This window comes from Uranotaenia lowii, chromosome 2 (assembly GCF_029784155.1).
Source record: "Uranotaenia lowii strain MFRU-FL chromosome 2, ASM2978415v1, whole genome shotgun sequence".
In the NCBI taxonomy this organism is placed as follows: domain Eukaryota; kingdom Metazoa; phylum Arthropoda; class Insecta; order Diptera; family Culicidae; genus Uranotaenia; species Uranotaenia lowii.
In genome coordinates, this window is record NC_073692.1 from 432,223,708 (window position 1) to 432,242,778 (window position 19,071).

Consider the following 19,071-nt stretch of genomic DNA (forward strand, 5'->3'; position numbering starts at 1 on the left):
CTGCAAATGTTGTTGATGGTGATCTCCTCACCGCCACACAATAAGGATTGGCCGATCAGCAGAACAGAATATAACAAAGGGAATTTTCGTAGATTGAAGGTATGCCGGCCGAGAAGGAAGTTGACAACAGAAGGGGTTAAATTTTTGGCCGTTTTTGGGAGCAAGTTGTCTGCGCGTGTTTGGCCATGTGACTGGGATGCTGCTGCTGCTGCTTTTGATGAAACGGAGAAGATGCCAGAGCGCATGAATCACGGCACATGTTCGATAGGCGGAGGGGAAGAATTTTCAAGTTAGTCCTTGCAGTGGGAAGATTTCGATGCTGTGAAGAACGGGAACAAGTCGATGGATTCCGTTGCTTGCATTGCATCATATTGAAGCGAATTGCGGAAGATTTCGTTATTTTTCTATCGGAATGAATCATGACTCATAGCAAAATTTTAGTTCTGCCTTAATATTTATAATGATTTCTAATAACTTAGTTGAAGACTGAAAAGCATTTTAACTGATAACGCTTTTGAATTGTTTTACAAATTTTAATTTGCCATTCTCAAAAGTAAAGTGAGGTGAAAACCAATAAAAATTTGAATTCAGCATTGGACATTCTGTGCTGATTTTCTCGGCTGGATTATTTTTTCATTATATGAAATCTTGATTTGAAGAGTCTTCAAGCATTATCGTAAAAAAAAATATTTAGAACTCAGAAAACGAATGATGTTTATTTTATGCCTTTTGGGTCATTTGTCCTCGCTATTTATTAAATAAAGATGCAATAGAAATTCAGCTGAAATAGATATATTCCTCTTAGTGCCTTTCCGAAAGCTTGTGATTCGTTTTGTTTCTTATTTCATTACTTCTTTTCAAAGTATCCCATAGAAGGCATCTTTGTTCACTTAAAAACTAGTTTATTAAGAGTAGTTTTATTAATTGATCATCATAACATAACTGGTTACTAAGTAAAGTTCTTTGGTTTCCGATTGGTGTGATCACTTGATTTAATGATTTTAATTTATTTGAAGACATCTATTAGAAAATTCTGACATCTGAAGACTAGTCAATGAGGATATAATATTCTGTAAAATTGCTTATTTAACTATCTTTTGGTTTATCGATTTCAAAGATCGGTGGTTTGATGGACATCACAGGTCCATGGGAGGCGGCCTTCAGCCGATACGATCGCAGGATGGTAAACGGACGGATCGAGCAGAAGTAGATAATTTCCGCCAGACTCAGTAGGCTAACGCCCATAAACAGCCCGAGTAAGCCACCGCAGTTGGCCAAGAAATCTGTGATGCCATAAAGCTCACTTCGTTTCGAAGTTATAAATTGGGCTTCCTTGAAGTAAATCGTCAGACGACCCAATTGAATCCTGCAATTGAAGATTGATTTAAATTTACACGAAAAAAACGGACGGCGCGCCACCTTACCCCGGAAATTCCAGCAGCGGACTCTTGTAGGCCAGAAACAGCTGCTCCCAGTTGAAATCGGCCTGCGATATTTCGGCATCGTACTGAACAGAAGTACAAGCCGGCAGACAGTCACATTTGGCTCGAAAATCGAAGCTCTTGTCGACGCTGTACTTAACGTCCTGACTTAGCAGCTCATCTTCCGCCTCGTTGTAGCACTGGATCTTGCTCGCCCCACAAATGGCCGTCTCCGGTTCCCGTGGCATCGAAAACTTGACACACCCGCACGATCTGAGCGTGTAGTTGGTGATGCACTCCAGTTCACAGTTTTGTTGCGTGTAGACTTGGAAGTATTTCAGATGGCGCTCGTGATGGAAGTAACATTGGCGGCTTGCGAAAAATTAGCAGCAAAAAAAAAAGAAAAAAAAAACAGAGAAACACAATGTGAGTATGCTGAACTTTAGTTGGTATGGAGCGTGTTAATCGCTTAGCGCAGATTAAGACCCGCATCTTTGCCCTCTTACCGATGGGGGGCGTAATCACGCAAACCCTCCGAGGTGGTAATCATTTGTGGCTTAACGGAGATAATCACTTCCTGGTGCAGTGGGACCCGGAAGTATTGTTTAGAGACCTGCGGATATTCGCCCGACGGGTGGAGGAGGATTTTGAAACCTTGCACGGGACCCTGTTAAAATGATGAAAATATGAAAATTATATTTAGTGAACTTACAAATAGCAATCATCCAAAAAGTAATTTAGAATTTTTAAGAAAAAAAATTACAAAAATTTCAAAAAATTACAAAAATTTACAAAAAAACAACAAATATTTTCAAAAATTCACAAAATTCTACAAAAATTTAAAAAAATCAACAAAAATTTATAAAAATCTACACAAATTAAAAAAATAAAAACATTCACAAAAATTTACAAAAATTTACAAAAAAAATACAAAACTTTACAAAAATTAACAAAAATTAATAAAAATTAACAAGAATTAACAAAAACTAACAAAAATTAACAAAAATTTACAAAAAATAAATAATATTAACAAAAAAATAACAAAAACTAACAAAATTTAACAAAAATTAAAAAAAATTAACAAAAATTTAAAAAAAAATACAAAAATTTACAAACATAACCAAAAATTAACAAAAATTAACAAGAATTAGAAAAAATTAACAAAAATTAACAAAAATTAACAAAAATAACAAAAATTAGCCAAAATTAACAAAAATAAACAAAAATTATCAAAAATCAACAAAAATTAACCAAAATCAACAAAAATTTACAAAAACTTACAAAAATTTACAAAAATTTACAAAAATTTACAAAAATTTACAAAAATTTACAAAAATTTACAAAAATTTACAAAAATTTACAAAAATTTATAAAAATTTACAAAAATTTACAAAAATTTACAAAAATTTACAAAAATTTACAAAAAATTTACAAAAATTTACAAAAGTTTACAATAATTTACAAAAATTTACAAAAATTTACAAAAATTACAAAAATTTACAAAAATTTACAAAAATTTACAAAAATTTACAAAAATTTACAAAAATTTACAAAAATTTACAAAAATTTACAAAAATTTACAAAAATTTACAAAAATTTACAAAAATTTACAAAAATTTACAAAAATTTACAAAAATTTACAAAAATTTACAAAAATTTACAAAAATTTACAAAAATTTACAAAAATTTACAAAAATTTACAAAAATTTACAAAAATTTACAAAAATTTACAAAAATTTACAAAAATTTACAAAAATTTACAAAAATTTACAAAAATTTACAAAAATTTACAAATATTTACAAAAATTTACAAAAAATTACAAAAATTTACAAAAATTTACAAAAATTTACAAAAATTTACAAAAATTTACAAAAATTTACAAAAATTTACAAAAATTTACAAAAATTTACAAAAATTTACAAAAATTTACAAAAATTTACAAAAATTTACAAAAATTTACAAAAATTTACAAAAATTTACAAAAATTTACAAAAATTTACAAAAATTTACAAAAATTTACAAAAATTTACAAAAATTTACAAAAATTTACAAAAATTTACAAAAATTTACAAAAATTTACAAAAATTTACAAAAATTTACAAAAATTTACAAAAATTTACAAAAAATTAAAAAACTTTACAAAAATTTACAAAAATTTACAAAAAATTACAAAAATTTACAAAAATTTACAAAAATTTACAAAAATTTACAAAAATTGACAAAAATTTACAAAAATTTACAAAAATTTACAAAAAATTTCAAAAACTTACCAAAAATTTACAAAAATTTAAAAAAAATTACAAAAATTTACAAAAATTTACAAAAATTTACAAAAATTTACAAAAATTTACAAAAATTTACAAAAATTAACAAAAATTTACAAAAATAAAAAAAAATTCACATAAATTTACAAAAATTTATAGAAGTTAACAAAAATTTAGAATAATTTAAATAATTACACCAAAATTAACAAAAAATTTTAAAAATTAACGAAAATTTACAAAATTCAACTTTTTTTATAAATATCGAAAGTTTACAAAAATTTACCAAAATTTACAAAAAATGTCAAAAATTTTACAATAATTAACAAAAATTAACAAAAATTAACAAAAATTTACAAAAATTTACAAAAATAACAAAAATTAATAAAAATTTACAAAATTTTACAAAAATTTTCAAAATGTACAAAAAATTACAAAAATGTACAAAAATTGACAAAAATTTATAAAAGTTTACACAAATTTACAAAAATTTACAAAAATTTACAAAAATTTACAAAATTTTTCAAAAAATAACAAAAATTTACAAAAGTTTACAAAAATTCACAGAATTTTACAAAAATTTACAAAAGTTCACAAAAATTTACAGAATCTTACAAAGATTTACAAAACTTTACAAAAATTTACAAAAAATTACAAAAATTTACAAAAATTTACAAAAATTTACAAAAATTTACAAAAATTTACAAAAATTTACAAAAATTTACAAAAATTTTCAAAAATTTACAAAAATTTACAAAAATTTACAAAAATTTACAAAAATTTACAAAAATTTACAAAAATTTACAAAAATTTACAAAAATTTACAAAAATTTACAAAAATTTACAAAAATTTACAAAAATTTACAAAAATTTACAAAAATTTACAAAAATTTACAAAAATTTACAAAAATTTACAAAAATTTACAAAAATTTACAAAAATTTACAAAAATTTACAAAAAATTACAAAAATTTACAAAAATTTACAAAAATTTACAAAAAATTTTATAAAAATTTACAAAAATTTACAAAAATTTACAAAAATTTACAAAAATTTACAAAAATTTACAAAAATTTACAAAAATTTACAAAAATTTACAAAAATTTACAAAAATTTACAAAAATTTACAAAAATTTACAAAAATTTACAAAAATTTACAAAAGTTCACAAAAATTTACAAAAATTTACAAAAATTTACAAAAATTACAAAAATTTACAAAAATTTACAAAAATTTACAAAAATTTACAAAAATTTACAAAAATTTACAAAAATTTACCAAAATTTACAAAAATTTACAAAAATTTACAAAAATTTACAAAAATTTACAAAAATTTACAAAAATTTACAAAAATTTACAAAAAATTACAAAAATTTACAAAAATTTACAAAAAATTACAAAAATTTACAAAAATTTACAAAAATTAACAAAAATTTACAAAAATTTACAAAAATTTACAAAAATTTACAAAAATTTACAAAAATTTACAAAAATTTACAAAAATTTACAAAAATTTACAAAAATTTACAAAAATTTAGAAAAAATTACAATAAATTACAAAAATTTTCAAAAATTTACAAAAATTTAAAAAATAAGAAAATTTACCCAAAATGTAAAAAAATTTAAAATTTCTGTAAAAAAAATAAAAAATTTCAAAAATTTACAAAAGTTACTAAATTATTTACAAAAAATAACAAATAAACTATCAAAAGCAATGATACAAGTGTAGCGAAAATTAATTGAAATCTTTAATCGTATCTGATATAAGTATTATCTCTTATTTCTCAAGAAATAAAACTATGAGATAACTTTTTCTCAATTATGCGAATTTTTCAGACACCTTTAATTAAATTCTACGAAACGAACGAAATTTCCCGGATTACGTATCATTGGTCAAAACTTTATTTGATACACTTTAATTTGATAAAATTCACTTGATTGTAATGCAGATCAGTTGGCAAGTCATCTGCTTCCTGAGCCGATTTCCGTGGGTTAGAGACCAAGAGCATCGAACAAATTTGTTCCGGATAAGTTTGTCAAGAAACTGTCCGCCAACTGCCATCTTGGTTTAAAGTCGCGAATGCCATTAAGATGGTGGAAATACTTTAATCGGATTTTTTTAACAAGCTTTGAACGATTTTTTTTATAGGAATATCAAACAATTATTTTTCAAAGCCCTAAAGAACATTTATTCCCGAAGTTCTGTGGTTTTTTTTTGAAAATTAACCAAAACTTATCCAATTTGAGAAAAATCTTAAAATGCAGAATGCCCAACAATCATACAAAAATTCATGAAATTTTAGATATTTTATAGGATTCTTTATCTTTATGCTATAGCATCGAAAGTTTGCGCAAAAAAAGATAAAATTATTCAAAGTTTACGAAACTATGAGAAAATTCCAAAAAATGTTCAAAATTTTACCTTTTATTTCAAATTTTGGCGAAATGCATTAGTATATTAACAAATTTCGCAATCTTTTCACGAAGTTTACTTTTGTAAACTTAAAAAAAAAACGCTTACAAAACTACAATATTTTTTTTAGTTTATCAAATTTTTGATAATTTTGAAATTACTAGATTTTAAATATTCTTACAAATTCACTTTTTCCCAAATTTACTGAAGTTGTGTGATATTTTGACTTAGTTTGGCAAAGTATCAAAAGTAAAAAAAAAATTAACATGAGAAAATATTCATTATATTTTCAAAATTATTCAAATTCAAATCAAAATTTTCAATCTACAATTGAAATGTCAGGAAAATAAGTAAATTTGTACGAAAATTGGAGATAGTAATTGAATTACCAAAATTGTTTCATGGTTACAAATATTCGCGAAATGAGATAAATCTACGAAATGAGAATTTCTTGAAATATTACAGACTTTCATAGAAGCTTACGGAATCCAGGAAATTCTGCCTAGTTATTTGAGGGGTCAACAATTATTTTTTTGAAAATTTTCAAATTATTACTATTTTTTACACACTTTTGAAAATTAGTGAAATGGTGTGAAATTGGAAGGCAGTTTTACAAATAAAAATAAAAAATTTCATAACTTAATATAAAGTGTTTTTTGTTTGTTTTGGATTTTTCACATCTACACACCTTTTGAAATTTTTTGATTGTATCGAATTAACTTAACTTTTCTAGTAATTGTTTAACATATTTATAAAAAGTTATGCGATACAGAATTTCTTTGTTTTTTTTCAAGTTCAACAAAATTTAAATTAAATCAACAAAACTTTCGCAAATTTAAAAGTTCTCTTAACGATTTTTTTCAATTTAGCATTTTTTTGTGAAAATACATGAAATTTGATGTAGTTTAATGGGAAATCATTAAATTTTATCAAAATTCATAACTTTCGAATTTTAATAAGTTTGATGAAAAATATTCTAGAATTTTATGATATTTATTTTTTTAGTTATATGGAATTTTTAAATGTTTTTACGAATATTCAAACAAATGTTCCGAAATTTTACGTTAACTATCAAATTTAACCCTTCCTACAATTGTTTTAAAAATAAACAAATTGTAATCAACTTTGAAAAAACTTCAAATTTGGTTGAATCTCATAAAACTTTTCCAATTATTCCTTACTTTATGAAATTTATTGATTTTTTGCAAAATTTTCTATAATACATATTACGAGAAATTATTGAAGTATTACTATAATTTTATATACATTATTAATTAAATATAAATCAGGCTAATTTCGTACGAAAATTTAAGAAAGTTATTATACTTCCAAAATTCATTCATAATTACAAATATTTTCGAAATAAAACTAATTCATCAGACTTTTCCAGAATTTTTCAGAATACTATACACTTTCATAGAAGTTTGCGCAATTCAGGAAATTCTGCCTAATTACTTGATTTGATCAAATTATCACTAATTTTCCCACATTTTTGGAAATTTGTGAAATGGTTTGTTATCAGTAGGTAGTTTTACAAAATACAGGCAATATTTCAAAACATTTTATTAAGTGTTTAAGGATTTTCCACATTAAGATATCCTTTGAGCTTTTATGATTGTATTGAATTAACGAAATTTTACTTGTAGTCTTACAATTGTTACAAATATTTATGAAATGTTCTGGGCACAAAATTTCTTGGTTATCGTGAAGTTCAACAAAATTTTAATAAAATTCACAAAATTTTCGCAAATTTTGACAATTCATTAAGGATTTTTGGAAATTTTATCCTATTTCGTATTTTTTGTGAATATATATGAAATTTCAACGTAGTTTAACGGAAAGCCACTAAATTTAACCGAACTTAACAACTTTCGAATTTGTATTAGTAATACGATAGCAATTATGGAGTTTTATAAAATTTACTTATTCATATAATTTGTATAAATGTTTTTACGAATATTCAAACGAATATTCCAAAATTTCACGCAACCAAGCAAATTTAACTCATCTTACGATTGTTTTAAAAAATACAGGATTGTAATAAACTATAAAAAAAATCAATTTTGGTCAAATCTCATGGATTTTTTTCTCATTTTCCTTGCTTTCTGAAATTTAGTGAGTTTTTGCAAAAGTGTCTATAATATTACGAGAAATTATTTAAATATTACTTTAATTCTATATAATATTTTATATACGTAATAAACAATTTTTTTTTTAAATTTTGTAGTTGTCCTAAGACAGCTAAGATCATGAAAGTACCGCTTGCCTTATAAAGTTTTTACCTTATTTAACGAACATTTTACATTTTCTAGAATACAGGGGATTGTTGAAAAGTGGGGATGCATAAATGTTACATAATTTTCATTATGACATTTATGATCACTATTGGATGAAATTTAATAGAATTTAACGAAAATCTACGAATAAAATGGTTAATTAAAGTATGTTCTAGAGAAATGAAATTTCATAAATATCTCAGACATTTCAGAAAACTTTAAGACATATTTTGACGAAATTTTAGAAAGTTTCATACAAAACACCAGATTAAATTCACAAATCATTTTTCTGAATATTTTTACCATTTAATTTCTCAAAATTGAATATTGAACTAAACCTACTTGATTCGAATTTTAACATGATATATCCCCAAATGTTATCAATAAATTTCTCAAAATTGAGCATTGAATAAAATCTAAAGGATTCGAATTTTAACATGACATTTCTCCAAATGTTGTCAGTCAATAAATTTCATAAAACAATCTTTTTGAAAATTATTTTGAATGTTATATTTTTATTATGTAACATTTTTTCGAAAAACATTACTTTATACCACTCAATAAACATTGTAAGTACAAATTTTTCCAAACTTTATGAAATTTTGTAAATTTTTACAAAAGTTCAGTGATTTATCGAAAATGATTGAAATAATAAATCCTTTTTATTTTTTCTTGGACTTCTTTCAAGTTTAATGGAATTTTGCTTAGTTTTCTGAAATTTTCTAGGATTTTGCGGATTTTAAAGATGGACAAATCATTGTGGGGAGTTTGTTAAGCAAATCGAATTTTACTAAATTAAACTTATTTTTTTCATGGATGATTTTGGCACCATTTATTGCATTAATCAAAGAATAAATAGAATTATATAGAAAAGAAAATCGCAGCAAGTCATGCTCGAGAATGGACGCGTTTTTTCCGACTTCGCGTTTTTCTCGTTTGTTTATATTTTGCGAATGGAAAATTTGATGAATTTCAAACGTTTGGGACTTCTGTTTCCAAATGACTTGCATAGAAATTGAAAAGATGCTCTTAATTTTTAAATCTGGTGTTTTGTTGTCTTAGGCGGATCGTGCGAAAGAGGAATCAACCATTAGTGATAGAAAAATGTGTGTGGATGCTGGATTTCTGGTCGTCGCTATTTTCATGTTTTAAATAATATAAGTTTAGATCCACAGAGGTGAACCAGCCTGTGGCTGAAAACCTCTTAAATAAAGACAAAAAAGTTTCGATCCGGTTGAAGAGATATCAATAACTTCATGTTTGTATAAAGAGTTGTGTTCTGAATTTTGTGCATCAATCGATAAGTGAACTTTCGTTATAATTGTGATGCACAGAGAATGCACATACGTTCTAAAGAAAATGCAAATAATCAATTGTGAAAAGCTAAAATCAAAATTAATCCATAAAAATATAACCTATAATTATAAATATTTAACGAAAAGTTACAAAAATATTTCAACATGAATTATCAAAAAAGAATTTCCATGTATGCATAAAAAAAGTGATGAATTTGGTGAAAATTTGAATTCTCTTAAATTAGTTTTTCGATTGAAAACTAAAAAATTAGTCAAATGCATTTAAAATTCTTTTGAAATAGTGTCAAAGTTTAAAACCATAAAATTTTGAAAATTTGTGATGGTTATTTGAGAAAAAAATGCCAAAACTCTACCTACCCGACAAAGATAATCCAAATCATAATCATACAGCCTCAGCAAAATGTTCAATCCGCCCCTGGCACCTGCTCCCAGGACACGAACCGGATAGGTATCGATATCAGCGTCCTCCTTATAGCCACTTTCCGGTGTCCAGTGATAGGAGCTCCGATTTTCCGTAACGTAAGGATAGTCATCGTGAAGTTCCTCAGTCCTCAACAAATCTTCTGCCGAAAGCGAGTTGAAAGTATAACAGAGTCCTTCCTCGGTTAGCGTCTCGGTAAAAATTGTATCACAATAGATGGGATCGTTTCTCCACTTGCAGAACATCAGCATCTCGTTGGCCGAAACCGAAACATTCCTCAGCCAATCTACACAATCACTATCGATGGTCTGATTCAACTCGATGTTATAGAATATGTGGGCATCACAGACTTGAGACACAGCTCGGACTCGATTGAAGGTGTCCTCATCTAGGGCATCTTTTTCTGTGTCGTTCATAAGGGTGTGATACATGGAAGTGAAATTAAGATATTTGCTCTTGGCCTTCGTTTCTGGACAAATCGTAACCGCCGGGAAAGGAATCTGCCACACCGGAGTACTTTTTTCGTTAAAGCTGACAATCACCGGAGTTTGATCCCATTTGCGGTAGATATTCTGGATTAGACGACTACATCCGTACACCGAAATCAGAAACGTAACAATCCACCATATCCTAGTAATGAGAAAAGACGAACGATTTTAATCCTTTGAATCCAATCCTATATGTAGCTCCACTATTACTTTTCATAAAGAGTACGACGTTTACATCCGAAATATTTAATCCCATGGATCGAACTATTGGAACAATATTCCAAAAACAAACTCTTCAAACCACGCCAAATTTTCCGATTATCAATCGCATTGATTGCCTTCAGCTCAAAATTGCTCACAGACCGAGAATCACTTGGAATCATGGCATTCATCATATCCATTTGCACTTTCTATTTATCCTTCTTAAAAGCTAATCCACACTTAATCAATCCATCCAATTGAGGGTGAGGTAACTTTTTCACCGTTATTTCAGCAGTTGAGTTAAGTCGCGTATCCGGCAGTCCTAGGACAACTAATTGGAGCATCACTTCGATTCGCGGTTTTATGGACTGTCGAAAAACGAAATTAACATACGGGAGTGATAAAGGGTGTGTGGACTCCTGTCGTGTTTCGATGTTCGATTTCCCAAAGGAGGACCTCCTCAGCAGGACATCGGTTTGTTCAAGCAGAAGTAACTTTCAACACCAAACTCCGTTTTGATCGATTGGTAACAGCTGGTTGTGTGCAAATTTCAAAAGTTAAACTATTCAACTGAAACTAGCTGAATTTGAATGTCTCATTCGCTCAAAAGTTGAGCTACAAATAAATGAATGAATGAACGGAAAACTCCACACCTATCGTTATCCTCGATGTTATCACATACACTACATCTACTCTGTTTGGGCGCCGGGTTGCGTGAATGTTCCTCCGCGTGGGCCATTCACCGGTTATTGTCCTTTGAGAGGTGGGTTTCTAGAAGGATTGGTCACAGTATAAAATGACTACGGTTGTTGGTGGTTGCGAAAATAGACAGAATACTCCAAATCAGTCATTTCCATGCTAAAGTTCCTGGGATCAATGAAGGCGTTGACATTTTGACAACATGCGAGTTTTTTTTCCACAGCTTCAAAAAATAAATAGATGAGCTCTTGCTACTCACATAAACAAGAGGTCTGTTGGGCAAACATCAGAGGTTTTTATAGTTGGCAAGAGCAAAATTCAACTGGAATATTGTAGATGATTTGCTACATGCACGTTTTCACTTAAAAGAACCATTAAGTATATTTTGTTAAAAAAAGTGTAAACAAACGTGTCGGAAAATTGGCTCGCCTCTGGTGGAATTTAGTCCCAAATCACTTCAGGCAGAAGAAATTTCATTTTACGGCACAATATGATCTTCGTGAATAGGAACTTGTATTTTTAGTAAGTTTAGAATTGTAATTTTAACTCAATTTTATCACACAAAAACCCTGCTTTAAGAATGGGTTTTTAAAAGGAGGTGTAACTGAATAAGTTCAGAATTTTAATTCAACTTATTTTGCACATCAACAAGTTGAAAGCCATGTGACAGGTGTTCAATACTCACAATAGGCGATGGAAGCGCAGCCGAATTTGGGTGATGGTTTTGCATTAGTGCAAGTGGGATGCAGCTAAAATTTCACCCAACTGAAATATCTTCAAGAAACCAACTCCAGCCTCAACTCATTTTTTTTCTTGTCTTTCTCAATGCTCAACTTTTCATTCACATTCAAGAGCTTCGATAAATTACACGAGGCCACAAAACTCTCATTTTTCCAAGGTACAAAAAATTGCCCTGAATCCAAAAATGCAATTGGTTTTTTCCCTATCAGCTTTAACTTTTTAAATTCCTTTGGTAAATAAAAAAAATCGTTTAAGAATTTTCTCCTTTTTTTAAAAAAAAACCTTAAAAATTTAAAATAAAGGCTTTTAACCAATTATCAACTTCTCTTAAGACCGCAAGTATTCTTCTGCGTAACTTCTGCGAAAAAAGTTATAGAAGAATTCTGTTTGTAAAATAGAGGAATTTAAATGATTTTAGGAAACATTTTTTTTCCTAAACAATTTTTGCTTGAACTATATGCATACATAAAGAAAGGAAAAAATGTGCAGGTTTTATCTATTTATTCAGATTTTAATTATTTATTTTTTTCCTTACTTTCGAAAATAAGTCCTAGTAAATAGCTTTCAATTTTTTTATGAAGTTATAAATTGAATCAAAACAGCAAATTCAAAGCTAATTATTTTTACTCACTCGCATAACCATTTTAAGCATTGGTGAAATGTATCAAATATGTTATAAGAGATATCAACTCTTTTTTACGTGGCATAAATTTAAGATTTTAGTTTGAAACTTTGTGTTTGAAAAGTCCGCAATTTAAATAATGTTAAACAACAAACCAATAAAATATATTTTAAGCTGAATTTTCACTTGAAAATTCAGTACTAGTTCTATGACAACATAAAAGTTTGATTAATTTAGTTCATAATACGTATCCTAAGCTTGCCAGATTGCCCGGTTTTATCCGAGTTTGCCCGGATATTTGATGCAAAATTCCGAGAAAGTCCGGTCCGGCCCGGTTGCCCGGATATCGTGAAAAAAGTCCGGATATTGCCCGGATTTTTTCACAATTTTCACAAAGAAACAAAAAAAAATCAAAGTTTTTGAGTAAGTTTCAGCAAAATCGATTAACGGTATGGAAATTTTCAACGGTTGTTTAAAAATATTTCGCTGATTTACTTTTAAAAACCTTTAAATATTTAAGTGTTTCAAAAAGTTTTTGGAAGTCTGCAATTACATTAATAAAATATTAATTTCATTTTTTTTTGCATTTTTTCTTTGCTTTTTCATATAATAACACCTAAATTTTGCCCGGCTTTTGCCCGGTTTTTGGATTTGAAAAATTGAAATCCATGCCCGTATTTTGCCAGGTTTTTTTGAAAAAATTCCCGGAATTGCTAGGCCCGGATGGGAGTGGACAAAATTCTGGCAACCTTAGGTTAAAACCAGAGACTTTAATTTCAAAATTTTCCTCAAAATCCAGCCATTATTCGAGCAAAACCTGATATTATTCAATGAAAATCATGCAGAAGAATGCAGAACTGTTTTCAAAATTGAGGCACTTAGGATCAGAGGGGTGCAAGTGAATTTTTATCAAAACTGAGATAAACTGTTTTTTGGATAGTTAAAGTATAGATTAACATTCTGTAGAAGACACAGGTCAAAAGAAAAATTATTTCGATATTTTTAAGCTATTTATAAAAAAACGTGTTAATGAAAATACTGTTTCGTTTGGTGTCAGAAGGGTGCAAGTGCACTTGCACCCTTCTGACACCAAGGGATTATACTTTTAGGCTGATTTCATTAGAACGTATACATTTTTGTCAGTTGAAAACAAAATCATCTAGCTCCGACTAGGATTTTCTACTGGTTCAGACCAGGATAATCCAAAGTCCCCAGATAGAGAAGTGATGAAAATAGATTCAGGTGTAACTTCATCGGCATGAAAATCTCATTGCTATGTATACAAAAAAAAACTAAAATATATTTTTTTTGGCAAATTTAGCTAATGCTAATAATGATAAAAGGCAAACACGAAACGCACTTAACAATAATTTTTTGGCAAATATATCTAAGAAAAATCTCTCGGATGAAAGCACAGAGGATTCAGATTTTTCGACAGGCTATGATCATGATGTCACATACTATCCCACGGAACAAAATGAAACTTCGAAAAGTTCAGATGAGTCGTTGCGACAGGTAGTTTATAAAAAATTACATTAAGTCTTTTAAGGAATATTTACATAACTATTTAGGAAAGAGGCCTGGTATAATTAGACCAAAAAAAGAAAAATTAAACATCCACGGTTCTTCTGGAGAATCAGAAGTTGCTGCTGCTGCAGTTGCTAGCAAGAATGAGTCCATTCCTGGAGAGTCAACTGGCCATTCATCAAGACCCCAAAAACGCCAACGAAATCAGGCAGTCTGGAAACTCATCTTGCGAAAAAAAAAAGCTACGAAACCAAGGGGAAGCGTACGTTGGTTCTACCAGAAAAACTAAACAGTTGATTCCAATGAATGAATACATATGCAGGTATTCTTGTGTATCCATTAAGGAAAAAGAGAGATTGAAAGTTTTCAACAAATTCTGGGGATTAGGATAGTGGAACTTGCAAACCTCGTTCATTATGAGTTGCATAGAAATTTGAAGCCCGAAAACGCAGAAAATTAAATGTGTGAATGTGTATCATACTGAAACGACTCGTTACATACCTGTTCCAAAAGGATGCTATCATATTGTTTGGAGTCAGAAGGGTGCATGTGTCATTCTTGGGATCAGAAGGGTGCAAGTGAAAAATATCAATAAAAGTAGTTCGCCGTTTTAACCAGGGACCGACAAAAAACACAAACACAGCACAGTACATATCGTGCAACACAAATCCTGGAGTGCTGACACATAAATTTTCGTGTGCGACACTTCGGTTTGGCACAGCACTTCAATTGTGTTGTGCTGCATCAAATCAACACGACACAGTTCCCAGTTGTGTCGTGTCGAGAAGAACACAGTTGTGCTTAGCACTCAACACAGTGTGTTCTACGAGCAAGGCTAATTCAAACCGTCGCGCTTGATTGGACAGCATTTATCCGTATTTTACATGGCGAAGTTCTTCACTCACATTGTGTCGAGAAAAAAGCTTGAAAACAAACGAAAAAAATCTATCCAGTTCGCCTGCTGGCAGATTTGCAACAATTAAAATCTCATCGTTTCGGGACCGGCACACGAACACACTGTGTCGTCAACTGTGTCGGATTTTGTGTCGCATGCAGTACTGTGCTGTGTTGCGGCCGACACGCAACAAAAGAAGATCAACACAGACACAGCACAGTTTCGTTTCGGATGTGCCGTGTCATCAAATTGTGTTGCACTTACTGTGTTCGTGCTGTTTTCGGTCCCTGGTTTTAACATAAATATCGAAAAAACTTTGGTTTTTCTTTCAGAATCGTTCATTTTAGACCTCTTGAGACACACTCCATCGAAAATTTAGTAAAAAAATTGATTCCATAATTTTGATTTAGAAAAAAAACTTTGTGGCCCGTTTTCTCGAAATCATCATTTCGGCACTTGCACCCCTCTGATCCTAAGCGCCTCAATTCATAATTTTAAAGACTCAATTCAATTTTTTTTGATTATGCTAATAAAGTAAAAAATTCGGACAAAATATGGGCAATCTGGCAAGCTCAGTCTAATCTTGTTAAAATTTGATTTTCGGAACGAAATGTTTATCAACCAGTGAGAAACTTTTTGAAAATCTGTAGTAGAATTGTGTACCTGGGAGAAAATTTCAAGGGTTTAGCTTTCGTTCAGAGTAGAGATTGTAACTCTTGAATCATTTTAGTCGTTCTCAAAAATTTTATTGGGAAATTAAAATATGAGTTTGGAGAAGAACATTTCGCCTGGCAATTTTGGACCCTCATGGGGGTCCCCCCGTTCCTACGGCCATGGTAGCAGCTGTAGAGCACCTCCTCCCCTTCCCCCATGGACGGGTCCTGAAGCCAGTGGTCGGAAAATCGCTCAAGAAAAGCAATCAGGATTGGCTTCTAGCTAGAATGATGCTACCTCCGAGTGCTGTGATACGCACGTGGTAAAAGTACCCATTGAATATATGTCGAAAATCAACACTAACTTGATACAAGAAGATATACCATGCCCCACCGGAGGCTACCGTTGCTATTCGTCACGTGGCTAATCGACGGTGATCGACATACTTGGTGATACCTTTTGAACGTCGCTCCCTCAATCATTCCCGAACGTCTATTCTCGCATCATCGTTGATAATGCTCGTTATTGATAGACGATCATTAATGTTTCAAAAGGAAAAATCTGAATAAATACCAGGACCACATGTTCAAAAAAGCTGTAGCACATGCTGGACAGTTCATTGCGGTTACCTAGTCATGATTTTGTCCTTCTAGGCAAAACGAAAAATAAAAAATCATCTGATAGCCTACATAGATCGCTCAGAACTGATACATATCAGTTATGATCCTAAAGGTTGAAAGTCGTTAGGGGAAGGAAATCAGCATCGAGACGTTCGTTGCTGATAGTCTGCGTCCTATTTTACCTCATCATGTATCGCAAAAGTGTTTCAAATACAGAAGCGTCGTTGTCATGCATGATTGTTTGTATGATTTGGTTGAAGAAGGAAAATTTGACTGCTTTGATTTTTTGGCTCTGAATGTAGTCAAGCATGGCTCAGTGAAAATGATTGATTTTCGGAAGCATGCCTGAAGCAATGAAAGTCACTCTTAGCTTTAAGATTTCAAATTAAAAAAAAAAGAATTGTAGTGGCTCTATGATTTGACATGAACTGGAGCAGGAACTCAAAGCTTGTATGGGTATCACTAAGAACTTGTTAAACTTGTTAAATGTTATGCGCTGCAGTCTAATATTGGTTTCATGCCAAATTTGGGCCAGATCGGTTCAGAGGAAGGGGTTGCTCAACGAATCTGATGTACATATGTATGGGATTTTGAGACTTTTTTTTTCCGGGGAAACATTGAAAGTCAGTTTTTCATCAATAACTTTGGTTACCTTTGGCCAATTTCTTTTGAATATGGATTTTCTTAAAGCCTTAACTATGACAAATGAATTGAAAACAGCTCGAGTTCGCAAGTATGCGCAAAATTTTTCTTTTGGACATGTTTAAGGAAATTTAACCAATCGTGTAATATAAAAATTTTGCCCGTAGAAAACCTTAAACACTTGTATGCATGATATAAAATTTTTTGAAAAATTTTCTACTATTTTGTTAAGAAAGTAGGCGATGTTTTTTGCCAATCGCATGCGTTTTTCTCTCCGCCCGTGAAAAATTTATGAAATCTAAATTTTTTTTAACGTTTTATAGATATTTAAATATCAAAAAGTGTCTAAATGTGATGGATATGATAAAGTCCAAAGTGTGCACCGGATGTTCCGTGAATTTCTCGTGAAATAAGTTAAATTCTAAAAGTTGGTAAACGGGTAGCTGCGTAAGTGACGTTATGAAATAGTTTTGTTCGGCCCGGCTGTATCTATTTGGGTTCCTCAAGAGTGTTTAAGGAAACTAGTGTCCGGAAAAGTTACATGAAGGAATTCAGTCGCTTGAAGAAAATTTATTTAGTGCGATAAATAATCTTAAAGAAAAATGTGTGCGACCTCTCGTTATAACTCGCAAACAGCTGTGTTTTCGTCTAACTAAAGTGAGTCGTAGAAGTTGGTTGTTATCGAGAGAGCTCAGAACTGTGATTTGCAAGAAATTGAATACGGGACAGGTTCAAAGATTCATATTAAAATTTGATAAGACAGTGTAAAAAAATCGTGTTCGTCAAATACTGAATTTTGGCAGAAGCGACCATTGACGTACCGTATTTTGGGTTTCACGTGTGTCATAAGTAATGGAAGAAAGAGTTCGCGTTCGGCAAACTTGTGGGATTCAATTTTCGGGTTGCTGAGATGCGTGTCATTTTTTTTCGTGTCTAACTTACAAGGACGTATGTATTCCGCGTACGGTTCGAAGTAAAAAAATGGAAAAAATAAAATATATCCGAAGTGTTCAGCTCGAAGGTAAAAGAGTGACGCTCAGAAAAAGAAAGGATTTTTAGGGAAGTGTGTTTGCAATGCAAATGTGGTTTCTAATTTGTGACCGCTGAAGAACTACAGAGGAATTATTCTGAAGAAAAATACTGGCACATGATAAGTATTTTTGGAAACAAATAATAACATAAATTTATTTATTGATAATTTCATTTTCCATACTTGTGAAATATGATTTCATTTTGCCATTGCCTGCGTTGAACTTTATTATCGATTATTGTTAAAACTACAAGGGTAAATTAAAAAAAAACTTTCGAGCTCAAACAGACTTCGGAAGGTTTTATCTCCTACTAATATTTTACGTTTCTATTTTATATTTACAAGAGCGAGTAAAGGCGCTTTATCCTTGGTCGATGACCAGATATGATTGTACACTGAAATTCAAAACAGAAAAATAAGTTAAGAATTCTTCAAAATGTTTCTTTTCTAAGATTTTGTGATTTCTATGTACTAAATAAATCTTTTCCAGCCCCTCTAGAATGGTCCTGGTGATTGGCAAAGTTTCCTCAAATTACACATGGTTTCTTCATCAAGGAGCAATTTTCTTAGCATGCTTCCAACGATACTGTCAATTTGAAACGTATGGCACTGGTGGTCCGAGTTTCTCCCTGTTCCTGTGTTCCGGATGTCTCTGAGATCTCTGCTCCATGGTAGGCCCAACCACTTCATGTTTTGATCATTTTTATGTTTTTATGTTAAATAATCAAAAACATGATCAAAGACAAGAAGAATAATTACACACTTGTATTATTCTATGGGACTCAGAATAATTTCTGGCTGTGAAAGTATGATTAACGATTAGTGATTAGTGAAAATTTTCCACT

General features: G+C 30.1%; 1 protein-coding gene across 1 annotated transcript; it reads right to left on the bottom strand.

Moving 5' to 3' along the window:
• Window positions 1–452: 452 nt before the first annotated feature.
• On the bottom strand, window positions 453–14,921 carry LOC129748440 (pickpocket protein 28-like). Its single transcript, XM_055743066.1, has 5 exons — window positions 14,887–14,921; window positions 10,044–10,737; window positions 1,928–2,088; window positions 1,425–1,793; window positions 453–1,366 (listed from the first exon to the last, which is right to left on the bottom strand). Exons 1-5 carry the CDS (start codon window positions 14,907–14,909, stop codon window positions 1,087–1,089), a joined length of 1,527 nt encoding a protein of 508 aa, XP_055599041.1. The 5' UTR covers window positions 14,910–14,921; the 3' UTR covers window positions 453–1,086.
• Window positions 14,922–19,071: the final 4,150 nt, after the last annotated feature.

What these genes read in the sequence shown, in the direction of transcription:
- LOC129748440 (XM_055743066.1), bottom strand. Translation starts at nt 14,909, where the DNA reads ATGATAGCATCCTTTTGGAACAG. An exon ending in ATAGCATCCTTTTGGAACAG is followed by an intron (nt 10,738 to 14,886) that starts GTATGTAACGAG and finishes TCTCATTACTAG; the next exon opens with GATATGGTGGATTGTTACGT. An exon ending in CGTGATTACGCCCCCCATCG is followed by an intron (nt 1,794 to 1,927) that starts GTAAGAGGGCAA and finishes ATTTTTCGCAAG; the next exon opens with CCGCCAATGTTACTTCCATC.